At 40.5% G+C, this 12,760-nt stretch overlaps 1 protein-coding gene across 1 annotated transcript in view; it reads left to right on the top strand.

The window, feature by feature from the left end:
• The window catches only part of ofcc1 (orofacial cleft 1 candidate 1), a 319,195-nt gene that overhangs the window by 166,323 nt on the left and 140,112 nt on the right, over positions 1-12,760 (top strand). The window contains exons 13-14 of the mRNA XM_059646341.1: positions 703-766; positions 9,912-9,971. Of these exons, the coding sequence (XP_059502324.1) occupies positions 703-766; positions 9,912-9,971 (124 nt within the window). The remainder of the gene's footprint in view (positions 1-702; positions 767-9,911; positions 9,972-12,760) is intronic.

Here is a 12,760-nt window from a genome sequence, read left to right on the forward strand (position 1 = left end):
TCCACTATGAAATGCAAATATATGCGACAAGGTACTGAACAAGATTATTTTTTTCATTTACCTTTGTGTCCCAAAGGAAGCAATGGGGTTGATTTATATCCTGCAGTTAAATATGATCCTTGTGTAAAATGAAAATTTATTTTTGTGTTTAAACAACTTTGAAAGTTTTCAAAGCTAACTCCAAGCACATTTCACTGATATATGTGGTATGTAGATGCAACCTACTGGAACAGTAAAACTTTATAACCAAATACAGCTACTCTAATTATAAATTGAATTTGACAGGCATGTTATGTTGTAACCTGGTCCATTTTAAAATGATGTTGGCTGACAACCCCATACTGCTTTCAGAGCACAGGAACATGTGGAAAAAATTGTTCTTTTACATTTCGCAGCTTGTCACTTCCTCTCCAGGGCAACCTTTGACCTCCCAAAGAGATCCTATCACCCACAAGGGAAGTATTCCCACTGGTGTAAAGGAAGCAGAGAAAGGTTTTCATGTTGTGGAGGGAGGGGAGCAAAGCAAACACAAAGAAAAAGGAAAAGAAAAAAAAGAACATTTTAAAGTGCTTCCATCAGGTTGAACATCTGATTTTATTTTGTTGAAGTACATATCACTACATTCCTTTGGGCTCTAAAGAGCATGAAAATAAAATGTGATTAAATTAGCACTCTTTCTCATTTCTTTTCTTGTTCTATTAGGAACCGGCAACAATCAATGGTTTTCGTACGGATGGGAAAGAAAAAGCAAATTTGAACCTTAAAGGTATTACCAAATGAATTGTATGCCGTGATGTGTTGACAGGGCTGTACTTGCATACTGTATTCAAAGTCTGTCAACTTCATGTTTCATCAATAGTGCTAAAACAAGTAGATTTGAAACCACTTTTAAGCAGTAGAGTGAAAATCCAAAGCAGCCTTTTTTGTCTACACACGCTACTTGAGTTCAAAGAAAGTTTCATCTCGTTTGGCCAGTTGTTTACAGCTGGAGTGAGAATTACCTTCTGCAAAATATATTGCGCAATTTGATATTTCACATTTGCAGGAAGCAGAGTAAATTGATTATTTCGTGAGCACGCATGCTTTAAACTTTAGGAATTCTTTTACTGCAATTAAAATTAGACAAGAAAATGTGTGATGGTAAATTCTCCCAAACCAGCTCTGTGAATTCCTGGCACTGGCTATTGCTGACGTGTGAATCCAATTTTTGTGGCAAATGACTTATTCAGCTAACAGGATTTAATTTTTTGCCTCCTCACATTGATGCAGCACAGTAATGTTCTCAAATACTTCACTATTTCACACTAACGGGATTCAAAGGGATTGCGGCTTAATACTTAGAACAATTATTTTTCCCCTATGACAATTGGCCATTCAAAGGTTTGATTGAGTCAATAGGAATTTGCAACTTAATGCTGTTAATTTTTGCATAAAAATAGCACCCCAATAATATCATTTAAGTGAGGCTGCTTTAATACAATAGGCAGCTATTCTTGCAGTGTGGACTGTGACTCTATCCTAATGTTTACAGCATGTTGCAATTTTATTTGCTATATATTTGAAAAAGAATGGAATCTTATTTTAGTAAGGCTGCTTATAGGTGTTTACAGTGTGAAGACTGTGGGTGGAATCTACTGGTGGTGAACCTGGAAGCGAGGAGGTCATTCAGTTAGAATGAATGATTGGCAGACCTGAATCATTTTGCCTGCCTGTCTGCATCTGCCAGAATTTAGTTCAGGATGCAAGGGCCCATGCTGAACCTTCCCACTCTGTGCTTGATCGAGACATGGGGCATCTGGAAGTAGAGACCTGTTGAAAGCCAATCCCCTGAGTGTGCGTGCAAGTCTCTGCATCTCTCAGCTCATGATCCCGGACCGGTGAACAGCTTCCCCGCATTACTTGCCTATAGCTTGGATCATTCTGTGACTCTGGTGTCAGCCCTTCTGATGCCAGCCAAGCTTTCACAGTGACACTACTGAGCACAAAAGCTGCAGTCCTCAGATTGAAAGAAAGCTTTTGGGAGGTTTGGTGGATCTACCAAATGGACGCAGTTTGCATCTCTTGCTGGCTTTCCAAATGGCAGGTGTGGCTGACAAGCCCGTGGACAGGAACAAAGTACGATTTTAGTTCACCAGCAGTTTGTGCTTACCATTTTTATTCAGCTGACAACAGAGAGAACTAATCAAGATTCAAATTCTCAACATTCTACTGAATAGGTCTTTTTTCCACAAACTTTTCTTCTTTCTCCCCATTTCTCCACTTCCAGATTTGGTCCTTATCCCTGCTTAGAGGATATTTGGGTAATTCATTCCAAGTTTAATCTTCAGAATTGCTCTGTCTTTCCAGATGCAGAGTCAATGCTAATATATATAACTCTGCCCTTTCTCTGTGACGAAGCACTTGGCTTCTGCAGTTCACTTCCTCCCCAAGAATATACAGTGCACCTGTTCAGATCATCATCGAGATAAGTCAAATTTGAATCTGCAGTGTACCACTGCATGACTCGATGTGCTGGACCTCCGCCGCACAGCCCTTCATTGTCACGGGGACCTGTTAATAATAAAGTACGCAAATGGATCACTTGCTCTTTTGGGACAATAAGTATTTTTGGAAGACATTCAGAAGGTGCATTCTGTTAAAAATTATTTTTGTAAGAGTTACTATCGTATTCATTGCAAATCTTAAATTGCATTGTGATCATAATAATGCCTTACAGGATTCTTTATTTGCAGACTACACATCTCTGTTGAACCCATGTACAGACACTGAGAATTGCAAATTTAAAAAAAAACTTGTTTCTGTAAATGTGTTGTTCGAGTTGATAAGTCAAGAATCTGTGGTACTTTGCGGCAGCAATTATAGCTTCAGTTTGAAACAATGTCGTACAGCAACTACCCACACAACAGCTCTGTTACCTCTTAAATCAAATGAGAAGCAGATCCTTGTTATTTGCAGCATGCTGATTGTGTGATGACGTTCCCCAGCACACTGCAGAGATGTCCTGAGAGTGATCCAGACACTATGAAATTAAACAAATCTTTTTTAATGAAATCAGCTTCTAAACACTTAATGGTTAAATGAGAGTCAGGATTATCATCAACATAATATTTCTGTATGATTCACAGCTGTAAGCATTCATCATCCCACTCTGTTTTGAAATGGTGGGAGTCTTTTACCCTGCTTTTCTTTTGTCACTTTTCTCTTTCTCCTCACTCATCCTTGACCATACATCAGAAGCAGATCGGTGTCTGGCTTGCTCTCAAATCTATTCTAATGCTATTGAGAATTGCTAATGATTTTTTAATTTCTACTCGGCATTTTGCCACAGCAATATGACTAAGTGTATTGAGGAAGTGTATCTTATCCCATTGCTGAGGGCAATTGCACCAATTTACTCATGAGATAACAGGTCTTCTGCACTCATGGAATAAACTTGCAGTTGGATATCCTCTGTTTACAATTTTAGCAGTTTGGCGAAAGTCCCAAAAATGTTGAAATGATGCATTTTCTATCATATTTTTATGTGCTGCAAAAATAGTCAGATTCTGTTAGCATAATACATATAAGCAGCTGCTAAAGGTAGAATTATTACTTCAGTTCATTCTCGTTTGTCGAAGGCGGACAATACTGTCACAAAAGCTATATGCCGTGGATGCTAGAGATCTGAAAAACAAAACATAAAGTGCAAGAAAAACTCAGCAGGTCTGGCAGCATCTGTAAAGAGAGAAACAGTTTTGTGTCCTGTTTTACCCAAGGGGAATCTAGCTTCAGAAGAAGAGCCATACCGGACTTGCATCACCAACTCTGTTTCTGTCTCCACCGATGCTGCCAGACGTGTTGAGTTTCTCCAGCAATTTCTGTTTTTGTATAAAGAGGCCAGTGCATCTGATACATGAAGTGTAGTTAGTAAGTTTGCTTTCATAATTTCTTTCTCTCTTTCTGAGGGCACTGTCTCATGCTGAGCCACATAAGGTATTAACAGTGCTATTGTACCTGCTGCAAATGACAATTTTTATTTGTGAAGACTACATGTGCTACCAGGCCATGTATCCATGGATGAATCTTCAGTTGCCCATTCTAACAGAGGCCACAGAATAGTGTCCAGCTCTCAGGATGCAGACTCCTCCTTTCCAAGACTTGCAAGTCAGCTCAGATCAGTCAACATGGTGAAGGCAACAGATTCATCTTTGGCTTTAGTTGTTCTGCATTATTTACACATGCACAATGCAGTGTATTTACTCTGTGAGATTTAGAATAACTTGTTCTTGTTGTGGGTGATAATTATGCAGAATTAGGTAGAAAATACAACACAAGGACAGACTATTTAGTGCAAATGATTTGTGCTCTCCTCCAACTGGTCTCTTTTTTTAGCATATCTTTCGATCTCCTTTCCCCCATTTACTCATCTATACTGCTTTAAAAAAAAGTGATTTTCCTCAATCAGTTTCTGTGGCAGAGAATTCCTGATTCTAACTATGCTCTGAGTAAGGAAATTTGTCCTTATTTTGCTATCGATCTGCTTGTCTTGAACTTGTATTCATTGTCCCTATTTTGTGTTCATTCCTACCTTGTGAAACCCACTCATGACACGAAAGATCTGTATCAGGCCGCATCTCAATTTCCTCTTTTCTAAATAAAGAACCCCCATTCAATCTTGAACATCTTGATTGTTAGATTCCATAGGCTTCTGACAGAGAGTCAAAGAGCTGACATATTAAAACTGTTTTACTTTCCTCACAGATGTGTCCATGGGTCCAGATCTGCTAATGTGTTTCCAGCTTTTCCTGTTTTCTAGCCGTAATAATTTTTTAATGTTGTTAGAGCCCATTTATGGAGCTTTAAGGAGCTTTTCTTTTTGCCCTGGCTGCCTTTTACTTGTAAGCGGTGTGAGACTGAAGAAAATGTGCAGCAAATTCGCACTATTAAACAAAGTTGAGATATTTGGAAGTCGAAAAAAATGCCACAGATAACTAAGTTTAAACTTATGGTTTCTGAATACTGTGTGTGAAATGTGATATTCATTTACCATTACACAAAGTATGTGGATGTTAACCTAAGTGCTTTAGGTGTCTTGCTGATTGTTCGCCTTTATTCAGAGTAGCTGATTATAGTAGATATATTTGAATCCTGAAGCAAAAGAAAAATTACATTGGTTTAAATTTTTCCATATTTATTATATTGCTGTGACTGGCTGCAAAAGAAATTTCTTGTATTGCAATTTTTGCATGCATCAAGCAAAGGTTTACTTAATTAGAACCTCCGGGCAATGAAGAATTCTTTTTTACATTCTGTGGGTCTTAATATGCTAAATAATGCAAAGCTTCAACTCTTCAAGCATGAGACACACATCTGGTGGCTTAACATTTAAATTACAGAAAAAAACACTTTGGTAGTAATTTTCTAGCAAGGGAAGAATGGAAGTTGTATTACAACTAAATTTAATTTCTTTTTAGATTTTTCATCTCCTCTAATTGCGAGTATTTGACTGATTTTCCTTATATGTTTTATTCAGATCTTGGTGCAAATTATATTGAACTTCAATTTGAGTAGCTCCTCACTGTTGTTGCAGTAGAGAAATTATTGTTATTGCGTTTTATTTAGCAAATTATTACAAGATATTTGGAGAGTAGGAGTTGAAATGAATTCAGCCAGCCACTGTTGCAGCTTTGGATAATATTATTGAATCTTGAGTAAAGGCAAAAGGCAGAATTGGGCTGCCTTGGAAACAAATTGGAGTGACTTTGCATGTTATTTTTAAAATGTTTGAGAAAAATAGAAATACATTCAAAAAAGCAATTCAACCATAGTAAAGTCACTCATGTTAAAGTTCATACTTTGTTCCGTATGCTTTGCGCAAAAATAATATGGATGTTTTAACTCAGGAAACAAATGATCACAATAGGGTTGAATAGATTTGGTGTGCACAGTGCTGTTTGGATGAACCTAATTACACTTGCTTGTATGATGACAAAGTAGCACGTCCTGTTACTTCTGTAAGTGCAGTCCATGATTTTATCCCAAATACAATTTCAAGCAAAGCTGCGCATAAGCTGATGTGAACTGGTGAGATACCTGGTCATATGCAACTATTGTGATCTGATATTTACGTTAGCTCCTGTAATATACAAATGAGATGTGCGTCATGTACTACTGTAGAGATCAACCAAACCTTTAGTTCAGCATCTGATATCTACACATACACACTACAGTCACAGACTCTTGCGTGTCAGGGCTCAAGCTAAGTGATTCAGCTAAACTGTAGCACACTTTCCTCAATTGTAAGAGGATTCAATATGGTGGAGACTGAGACCTTTACTTGGTGGTTTCTTCTTGAATATTTCACTTCAAGATATATTACATATCTGCTGCAACACATAATATAGCATACTCTCTTTTCCCCAAAGAGAAGAAATCCCAAATAGATGTACATCATTGTCCATGGACACATACTGTTCTTTCAGCAAAATACAGACCTGTAAAAACAGCGTTAACAAAATCAATCGTTCAAACTTTGATTCACTGTTTTGGAGTTGGATGATTTATCCTGATCATAAGCCCACCTGGGGAGGTATGTGTTATTTTTGGTTGCTCTTGGCTGACAACTTGGTTGTCTTGCTGCTGGGTGCTGTCACTCAGCATCATCACACCGTAATTGTTGTCACAGTTTACTTCCTCACCCTCTGTGTATGTGATCGGAGGATCATACTTTGCTCTCAATCGGCTTCTGTTTCTTCGAAATGTAGCACCGTGATCAGTAATGATTTCATGTGACCTGGGTTGATTGCATGTCTTAGAAAGCCGTCCTGACTCACACCCTCTGTCCTGTGTGTAGTTGCAATTGTTTTCTACCTGCTTGCATGTGGTGTATCTGTTTTAATCTCCTCTGTTTTTGGAGAGGAATGTCAATTCTTATCACTGTGAGTGTGGTTTGAATCTCGTGAATAGTTTTCATGCTAAGATCCATGCATCCTGGTAGTCCTGCTACTGTTGGATCATCACTATCTACCACGTAGAAGATGTTGGAATCCGAGTTGAACGTGCATCTCAGTGTGATTGTAGCATTTCACAGAGTTGATTATGCATGATGCGCTTGGAGGCAGTCTTTTGTAGGTTGTGCCATGGAGCACCACTTCTAAGGATACATGTCTTTTACTGCACATGGTGGTCATATGATTGCACTAATTCCTGTAATAATTTGGATTTCCAGGGTGTGTCCACCTCTTTGTTGAGGCCATATGGCATTGACAGTCATAGAAGTTTCTGCTTGACTTATACCATTGACTTAGTGTGTAAGGTTGATGGTATGAAAGTCCTGGTCATCTTCTGAAGGTTGCTTTTCAGTTTGTTGGCTGTTCAATTTGTTGATATGTGTGCCCATTTAGATGACTGTTCATATTGCCAGGGTTGTACCACCTTGCACCAGCTTGGCTTTTGAAACCACATGTTCTGCACGGGTGCCCAACTTCCTTTGGTTCTCACACACCACCCCACCAACCTCCGGAAACAACGCATCATCCTCCGACACTTCCGTCATCGACAATCCGACCCCACCACCCAAGACATTTTTCCATCCCCACCCTTGTCTGCCTTCCGGAGAGACCAGTCTCTCCACGACTCCCTTGTCCACTCCACACTCCCCTCCAACCCCACCACACCTGGCACCTTCCCCTGCAACCGCAGGAAGTGCTACACTTGCCCCCACACCTCCTCCCTCACCCCCATCCCAGGCCCCAAGATGACCTTCCATATCAAGCAGATGTTCACCTGCACATCTGCCAATGTGGTATATTGTATCCATTGAACCCGGTGTGGCTTCCTCTACATTGGGGAAACCAAGCAGAGGCTTGGGGACCGCTTTGCAGAACACCTCCGCTCGGTTCGCAACAAAACAACTGCACCTCCCAGTCGCAAACCATTTCAACACCCCCTCCCATTCCACAGACGACATGTCCATCATGGGTCTCCTGCAGTGCCACAATGATGCCACCGGAAGGTTGCAGGAACAGCAACTCATATTCCGCTTGGGAAACGTGCAGCCCAATGGTATCAACGTGGACTTCACCAGCTTCAAAATTTCCCCTTCCCCCACTGCATCCCAAAACCAGCCCAGTTCTTCCCCTCCCCCGACTGCCTCACACAACCAGCAGGCCAAGCAGCATCTCAGGAGCACAAAAGCTGATGTTTCGGGCCTAGACCCTTCATCAGAGAGGGGGATGGGGAGAGGGAACTGGAATAAATAGGGAGAGAGGGGGAGGCGGACTGAAGATGGAGAGAAAAGAAGACAGGTGGGGAGGAGAGTATAAGTGAGGACGTAGGGAGGGGATAGGTCAGTCCAGGGAAGATGGACAGGTCAAGGAGGTGGGATGAGGTGGTAGGTAGGAAATGGAAGTGTGGCTTGAGGTGGGAGGAAGGGATGGGTGAGAGGAAGAACAGGTTAGGGAAGCAGAGACAAGCTGGGCTGCTAACCTGTTGATGTTAGTTTTAAGCTTGCATAAACCTTTAAGCTGCCAATTTTGCTTTTAAACCAATGAGATGTATTAACAACTGCACCTTTAGTTTTATATCAGGAAGCAGGCTGAAACTTTTATTTTTTGTAAAATAGTTAGAGGGCTTCAATCTCATTAGGTCTTGAACTTTAAATAGAGATCCATACTCACCTAAACCTATTGTGGTTGGCTCCTATATGCTTTATAATTCAGGGCTGTCTAACCTTCGGTGAGAATTCTTTAAGAGCCAGCTACCGATGTTTATTACTGCACTGCTGCAATGATGTGAAGTGGTGAGATAGCTGATGATCTGCACCTATCATGTGTGAGTTCCCATGAAATAAGAAGGAGAAGTGGGTCATTTAGTACTGAAGAATTAATTAACTTTTATTACAGCAACTGTAATCTACATGTGTATACTGCAGTCACAGTCACTTGCATGTCTGGTTCAAGTTAAGCATTTTGGATATACTGTACTAAACGTCTCTCAGTATGTCATCCTGCAAGAAGTCTTAGTAAGATGGAAACTGAGGCCTTCATACATTCGGTTTACATGCCATAATACAGTGATTACATTCTGAGCATGATCCTTAAAGGATTATTAGATATCTGTTGCAAGAAATAACACAACAGAAGCTGTAATTGCTTTGCTTGTTAGTATAGACTGCTTTAAAAATGTGTACTGATTTTTAAGTGGACGCAACATTTCCCCACTTTATTTTCATTGCTTGAAAATTTGGAATGGATGTGGGAAGATTTCACTTGAAAAGGTACGATTTGGAACCAAGACCATGTTAGTTTTGTACATTCACCACAGTACTATTCTGATCGAACAGTTATATAGTTATGCTATCTGTAAAGAGTTCAATTAATTTATGTGCAAACGTATCGCTGGGTGCCACATTCACTGCGGTTCTGTAGTCATGTGCTGCGTAATAACATATCAGTCTATCAGCCACATGCTGAGCAGAAAAGCTACACTCGAGGAAGCTACAGCATTTTTAAGTCACAAGTGTGATTATTTCTAAAGTATGGCAACGAGAAGACATGAAATGGCTGCAGTAGATGCATGTGAGTAAAAAAAAACATTTTAATGGTATTTACTTCAGAAGATCAGCCTGAATTAACACGAGAGCAAAACAAAAACTGAATGAATCATGAAAAATGAATGGCAACAGTATCATAACTGCACAGCTCATCCTTATCATGCACTGACAGTGTAATCGAGATATTTGCAAAGTTTGAACAAAAGTATGGACTTACATTCAACAACTTTATAAAATGCACTAACTAAGGAGGAAAGTGCCAGCTATATCCAATTCAGAGCGAGAGAAAGATTTCCATTTGTTTAATAGCTGGGAGTTGAGAGAAGATGTCAGCAGGAACTGAGACCAGAAATTGTTGAAAATTTCATTGCACGTTTAGAGTCAAATTTGAATGACGAAGTCCATCAGAATGAATATGGTGGCCTGAGACAGAAATCAGGTGAGCCTATTAACAATTTTCTGACAACGTTGAAAAATGCAGTTCGAAAATGCAAATTCAAGGACACAGATTAGTTTGTTTGAGGCTCTGCATACTCTGAAGTACAAAGGACAATTGAGAAGGACCAGCTCAGCTCACAAAATTGCAGACTGTACATACTACCAGAGGACATAAAGCTGCAAATAGACAGATGAGAATGCTCACTATCCAGGCAGCTGGTATTCAGTAAAGTAAGGAGAAAGGCAGGGAGGTTGATACAGTGAAATAGCAACACTAGATAGAGCTACACGCAAGACCTGGAGATGAGGGCACCACAAAGCAGCAAGGTAACTCAGTGGTTAGCACAGCTGCCACACAACGCCAGAGAGCCGGGTTCGATTCCATCCTTGAGCGACTGAGAGTTTGCATGTTCTCCAGGTGCCTCAGTTGCTGTGGTTTCCTCCTACAATCCAAAGATGTGCAGGCTAGGTGGATTGGCCATGGGCAATGCAGGGTTACGGGGATAAGATAGTGGGATGGGTCTGGGTGGAATGCTCTTTGGAGGGAGAGTTATGACTTAATGGGCTGAATGGCCTGTTTCCACTTTGTAGAGATTCTATGATTCTATGACGATGGGAGTCCGCAGACAGAAGGAATTGTCTTGCATGTGGATCAAACAGGAGAGCTTACGGAAAGCTAAATCTTCCGGAAAAAATGTGCAGAATAAAGAAAGTACATGGTAAATAAGTGATCAGAGACAGCAACAGAGTGAATGAGAAGACAAAGAGACCAACACCTTAATTCCCTGGCTAATAATGATGAGTTGGAGGAAGCAATAGATAAAGGATCCTATAATTGAATGAAATGTCTGGAAGTAACAGTTCCCAGACAAAATAAATTTACATGATCATTGAGACCAGGAAGAGGGTAAGCAATAAGCCAACAGTCATAAATCTGAAGCTGAAGCTTGATACAAGAGTACACAGTAGCATCATCTACTCAGACTACACTATATGATCTTGCCTGAAAATGTTAAGAAAATGGGGAGCCAAAGAAAGGTGCTATAAAACGAAGCAATGTCATGCTAATGGCATACAAGGAAATGCAGCTTGGAATGAAAGAAATCAGAGGAGGTTACAAAGGAAAAGATGTTAATGTTATGCTGTACAACTCTGAAACAGATGGCTGTGCCACCCTACGGTTCAACACTTGCAAAGAGCCAGAACTTATTCAGTAAACTATGCAATAAAAGATCGAGGTACATAGTCCCAAATCATAATTTTAGATCACATGGGATTCAGGGAGAGCTTGACTATTGGATACAAAATTGGCTTGATGGTCGGAGGCAGAAGATGGTGATGAAGGGGTAGTGGAAACGGCAGATGCTGGAGAATCTGAGACAACAAAGTGCAGAGCTGGATGAACACAGCAGGCCAAGCAGCATCAGAGGAGCAGGAAAGTTGACGTTTTGGGCCTAGATTTCTGAAGAAGGGTCTAGGCCCGAAACATCAGCCTTCCTGCTCCTCTGATGCTGCTTGGCCTGCTGTGTTCATCCAGCTTGGTTGTCTCTGATGGTGATGAAGGGTTGTTTATCAAACCAGAGGCCGGTGACCAGAGGTGTTCTGAAGGAATCAGTGCTGGGTCCACTGTTGTTTGTTATTTATGTAAACAATTTGGATGACAATATTGGAAGCAACGTTAGTAAGTTTGCATATGATACGAAAATTGGCAATATAGTAGACAGTGAGCAAGGCGATCCAAGATTACAAAGGGATCTTGATCAGTTAGGCTAATGGCAGCAGAAGGAGTTTAATTTGGATACATGCAGGGTGTTGCATTTTGATGAGATGGACAAGGGCAGGACCCAGTCCTGGGGAGTATCGTAGAACAGAAAGACCTGAGGTTCAGGTATATAGTTCATTGAAAGTTGCTTCACAGGTAGACAATGTGGTAAGGAAGGTATTTGGAATGCTTGCCTTCATTGTTCAGACCATTGAGTTTAGGAGTTGGGATGTCATGTTGTGGTTGTCCAGGATATTGATGGAGCCACGTTTGGATACTGTGTACAGTTCTGGTCACTTTGATACAGGAAAGATATTATTAAATTGGAGCAAGTGCAGAAAAGATTTACCAGGACTAGAGGGTGTGAGTTATAAGCAGATGCTGGATAAGCGGTGACTTTTTTCCCTGGAGTATAGGAAGTTGAGGGTGACCCTATAGAGATTTATAAAATCATGATGGGCATAGATAAGGTGAATATCAAAAGTCTTTTCTCTAGGGTTGGAAACTGGAGGGCATAATTTTAAGGTGAAAGGAGACAGATTCAAAAGGGTCCAGAGGGGTAACTTCTTTGTGCAGAGGGTGGTTTGTATGTGGAATGAACTGCCAGAGGGAATGGTAGATGCAGGTACAGTTACAATATTTAAGAGACATTTGGATTGGTATATGAACAGAAAAGGTTTAGAAAGAAACGGGAAAACTAATTTAGTTAGGGAAACTTGGCCGGCGTGGACGAGTTGGACCTAAGAGTCCATTTCCATGCAGGATGACTCTCTGACTCTATGTGACAATGCTGCAATGGAGTCAAATTAGAGATGCAACCAACTAAGGTAAGAATTACAAGTACTTCTTCAAGAAATGATCCAGGGATGGCCTGATAAGAGAAAGCAAATTAGCCAGCAATAGGTCACTATTGGTCTGTTAGAGATGGCATATTACTAGAAGGCAGTGCTCAGTTAATATGATGCAGAATAACCAAAATGACACAGACAGAACCTGTCCAGAAGATAGACAAAGGCCACATGGGAATG

Source organism: Stegostoma tigrinum, chromosome 5 (assembly GCF_030684315.1).
Source record: "Stegostoma tigrinum isolate sSteTig4 chromosome 5, sSteTig4.hap1, whole genome shotgun sequence".
NCBI classification, from domain to species: Eukaryota; Metazoa; Chordata; class Chondrichthyes; order Orectolobiformes; family Stegostomatidae; genus Stegostoma; species Stegostoma tigrinum.